Here is a 4892-nt window from a genome sequence, read left to right on the forward strand (position 1 = left end):
AAAGCCAGTACCGTACAGAGTAATCTAATCCCGTATTTGGCGTTTCTCATTTAAACGTACACAATTATGAATCCAACTACGAAAAACTGAACATCACAAGACACGTAGTAGTTCACTATGAGGCACTGTAATATTATTATTGATATGAGTGGGTATAATTATAAATATCTATACAATTGTATCATACACATGGTACCGGGCGTAAATATTCACTAGGTATAGAGGAATTTCACAAGGTGTAAACCTTACAGGAGGTAAATTATTTTTAGTGGTATTTTAGCAGGAGTATAATATTATTAACAATCACTTGTGACAATATAACCAGGGGTTAAAATATTATTTCGGTGATTCACTGATGATTATTTTAGCCACCCCCTCCCCCCCCAAGTAAAAATTCGGTAGTTAAATTTTACCCATGTTAAATTTTCACTGGGGATACGCAACCCCACCCGAGAAATTTACCTCCAGTACAATTTAGGTAGTCAATATTTACCCTTGGTAACTGGGTCAAAATACATAGTTTCGCCGGTATATAGGTAAGTAAAAATAAACTAAGCTGGTTTTAGTCTATAATATTATAATAATCAATTAAAGAATATTATGGTGACGTCTTACTCCGTATTTGGTATCAAGAAAATTGGTTATGAACAACAAATTGGTCCACCAATAATTTTTGCAAATTTCGGCTTCTTCCCATACTATCTTTGGCCACAGCGGTCCGTCCCCGTGGTGAGGTACGATGTGCGCCGTGATCGCCATCATTGCGCAGTATGACGGTAACATTCTACAAGTCGATTCAACAGTATATTATTATTATTATACAATGATTTTATATAGACTTAGGGCACTCGTCCATTATGCAGCTGTCTACCACACTCACACGTTTGATGGTTTAATATATTAGGTAACTACAAAAATATAAGTACCGATTTACCCCAGATTTACCAATATCGAATTATTATTCTATGTAAAATTGTATAATATTATATTTTATCATTTTGCAATTAAGAATAGTCTGTGTTTGTGATTCATATAATCCATACGTACATTACAGTTTGTTTCTGGTTTTTTGTATTATTCTATCATTAATATTATTATTACTATCATTACTTAATAATATTAATATAAATGTTTCGACTAAATGAGTTATTTGTTTCCAAGCCAGCCGCCAGGGTTAAGGATTAATTGTTCCCGGGACACCAGATACTATACACTAATTATAGTTGGTCCCTTTCCAACCTTAACTTCAAAAAAATTGTATCACTACATTTTTACGACTTTACAATATAATTGTATAATTTTGTACTATATTGCCACATACAGTCATAAATAATAAAGACTATCAACTATGCTTAAAATTTAGTTCACAACTCCCATTTTATAAACTTCATCATGTTGCAATCAATTATTAATTTAGTAATTTTTCGTGAAATAAAATCCAGAACATTTTCATTTTATAATTACTATCTACTATAATTATTCTATTTTTTTAAAATTGTTTTGAGGGCATTAAAAAAATAAATACTACCGTGCCTACCCTGGATTGACATATCATTCAAAAGAAGAGATGTGTGTACGTTTATTAATCAAAAATACCTGATTTATTACCTTTTGGACAACCCTATACTATAAAACTAAAAATGAAACAATTTGTGGTGGTGAATTAAAAGACATTTTAAAAATAGGAAAAAAATAATTTACGATTAGCAAGGAAATATTTTTACAACGATATATTTGCGATGAACTATTAAGGGGTGCTACTAATTTCACTCAATACCCTCCCCCTGAAAAACCGTGTGGTGCAGCAAGACGGTGATAAATGCTTTCACACAGACTCAAACATTAGTCTGGTCTGAAAAATTATGAATTAATATTTTATGCACTATTAAATGCGTCGTTCTAACTCACCTCAACACTCGGCTGATAATTGGCGATGTGATATTTTTGATTCCTGATTTAGCTTTTTTAGATGACCGAGAAATGTTCAGATACATCATGATGAAACCACTAATGAAAAAAAATGGGTCGACCACGTTTGTAAGAGTCAATGCAATATCAGGACCATTGTGATATATCTGTAATTGTTGCAAAGATTAGTACTAAGACTTGCACTTTTACTGATTTTATTTTGATTTTGAGCAGAGCGATGCATGTATTGATCTTACAATCTATGTGTGGTTTTATTTTGTATGCATAGGTACATGATATAAATAGTTGAAATAATGCTTTGATTTAAAAGCTTAAGGGTGGTTTCTGATACAAAATTAAATTTAAGTGTTAATATTGCGAGGTTAAAATTTAAAATTCACCCATATTAGAACGGTAAAAGAGCTTCGATCTTCTGTAACTTCAACTTTATCTTTCACTTTCTTTTCGGGTAGAAAAGTAAAACTAGTTGGTACTATGTGGAAGGGGGAGGGAGAGGTCAAAAGTAAATAGCTTTTAGTACCAACCAAACTTAATAATTGAAGAAAAAAATAAAACTTTTTCACGCAAAATCAGTTTTTGACAAAATGTATTTTCTTAATTTGTTGTTACATTAGAACTTTCTTTATAGATAGCATAACTGTATAAATAAATTATTGTGAGTAATAAAATGTTAAAAAAAAGCTTTAAAATGTAATACAAGGTTCCATATTATATAATAAGATTGTTTTAATGAAATTTAATAAAAAAAAATGTTTTGCGTAAAGCCACATACAAACATTCTTATAAGTGATTGAATTGAATTTAAAATTTTATATTCCGAGCAGAGCAATGGATGTATTAATTATACAATGTACATGTGTTTTTTTTATTTTGTTTATAATATTATACCTACATGATAAGTTGTTGAAATTATGCTTTAATTTTCAACTCAAAGGGGTTTTTTTCTATAGAAAATTGGATCTAGTTGGTACTTTTGAGAGGTCAAAACTGATAAATCCCCATGCAATTTTCTTACTTCTAATAATTTTCAAGTAATCTAGTTTCGAAAATATTTTCTTAGCTTACCCTTTCCACGCGTTTAGGGTTAATCATTGGATTATTAAATAAATGCAATAATCTGTGGATCAATATAACGAATAGCATCAAAAGCACTTTAAAACCATAGATTGAATTCAGTTCGTTGTTCTCATCGAATTTTAACAACTCTTTGCTTGAATTAATAAATGAAAACGTATCGCAAAATGAACCGAAACTTTCACCTGTAGACAGCAATGTAAAATATATTATAAACTATAATACACAACAATGTAATGCTCATGGATTCTGACATTTATGTACAGATACAGATTACAGGTACAAATAAAAAATAATGATTTCCGTGAAACCATTATCACTCACTGGTGGTTTTTTTTGGATTTGTATTGTATGATATTCTTATGTAATGATACAATGTTGTGCCGCAACAAATCAAAATAAGCGTTAGAAAAAACATCCTGAAACAACATTGTAATAGATAATAAACGGATGAATTATGAGTATAATATTTCAATACGAATTGTATAACAATTAACAAAAGTAATAATAATATCGAATAACCTGGTCACGTAGTACGATGTGTTGTAAGGATACATGTCTCCTTTGACCGTGCACATTATCGGATCCACTTTGACAACGGCCTCGATCTTTTCTGCCGTGAACACTTTGTCCAGTTCGTTTTGCAATGAAGTTTGCAGGTCTAGCGCCGAACATGAATCCGGAATGCATATTCCTAAATTCAATGTGTTTCGTTTCACTTTGTCCGGAAAATCATCCCACTGAAACGGTTAAATACCCAGTAAGCTATACCTAATAGCATTGATTATAAATACTAGTATTGAAATAGTACTATAATATATTAGTATGTAAGTCTAGTTTAAGTACCTAGTAATAGTATGTTTAAAAAATAAGATTTATATTAGTATAGAGGTGGTGTTTATGGCAGACCCGGACATTTCAGTTTATGGTCCTTAACAATAACTTATTGTCTAAAATAATTACTGTCATAGTAATTATATTAAGGATCCACAATTTTTCAAAATCAAAAGTATTTTAGATTCTGAGTGGAACGATAAATGTATGATTTTACAATGATGTGTGTTTTTTTTTTACATTCTTTTTTGTGTCTGTCATCTCCTTTTAGGGCAGTAAAAGTGCTTGGATTTTCTTCAACAGTACCTTTTCTGATAGGAAAGTGAATCTAGTGGTACTTTGGGGGGGGGGGGGTCAAAAGTAAAAATTTCACAGTAGTTTTCAAAAGTGCCATGAAAAACAAAAGAAAAATTAAAGAAGAACGGGAATTTTTATGCAAAATCTGTTTACGAGAAAATCGATTTTGATTTTAGTATAACTCTAAAACAAATGACCCTATAGGTACATAAAATGTTGACTGAATGTTTATATTACCATTTTCTATACACCACAACGTTTTTCAAATTTATTTTGAGCTGTTTACGGACATTTTCAGTTTCCATTTTTTTTTAGTTTTTTTTTCTATAAATATCAATAAAAATTATTTGTTGGTTAAAAAAGCTTGAAAATTTAATAGATGGTTCCTATTATATTGTTTTATAGGCAGATGAAAAAAATTTAAAATCCATAGTCACAATTCTTTTTATAAGCATCTAAAGTTCAAATATTGACAAAATACGTAAAAATTACGAACATTTGAAAATCATTTTTAGTTAGAAATTCATGAAAAATTTTCTTTTTAAATCTAAGATTTGAAAATGTAATACAAGATTCCTCATAAGTTTGTCTACCTTTTTAAAAAAAAAATGTCTACAAGCAAGTCAAATTAAATTTTTATTAGCGTTTGAAATTCATATTTTTACAACATTTGATATTCTCTCGATTTCTCACGTAACGATTTTCTTATTTTATTGTAATTAAAAAACGAATGACTGTGATACTTGAAAATTTCACTG

The 4892-nt window shown here is 29.8% G+C and overlaps 2 protein-coding genes across 2 annotated transcripts in view; one reads left to right on the plus strand and one right to left on the minus strand.

The window, feature by feature from the left end:
* The window catches only part of LOC100572033, a 424551-nt gene that overhangs the window by 356654 nt on the left and 63005 nt on the right, over nt 1-4892 (plus strand). The gene's annotated exons all lie outside the window — the stretch shown is intronic.
* The window catches only part of LOC115033837 (nose resistant to fluoxetine protein 6-like), an 8610-nt gene continuing 3754 nt past the window's right edge, over nt 37-4892 (minus strand). The window contains exons 2-7 of the mRNA XM_029488197.1: nt 3526-3743; nt 3328-3422; nt 2995-3188; nt 1909-2075; nt 616-784; nt 37-125 (exon numbers count right to left, since the gene is read on the minus strand). Of these exons, the coding sequence (XP_029344057.1) occupies nt 51-125; nt 616-784; nt 1909-2075; nt 2995-3188; nt 3328-3422; nt 3526-3743 (918 nt within the window). The 3' untranslated portion in view covers nt 37-50. The remainder of the gene's footprint in view (nt 126-615; nt 785-1908; nt 2076-2994; nt 3189-3327; nt 3423-3525; nt 3744-4892) is intronic.

Source organism: Acyrthosiphon pisum, chromosome X (genome assembly GCF_005508785.2).
Source record: "Acyrthosiphon pisum isolate AL4f chromosome X, pea_aphid_22Mar2018_4r6ur, whole genome shotgun sequence".
Classification (NCBI taxonomy): domain Eukaryota; kingdom Metazoa; phylum Arthropoda; class Insecta; order Hemiptera; family Aphididae; genus Acyrthosiphon; species Acyrthosiphon pisum.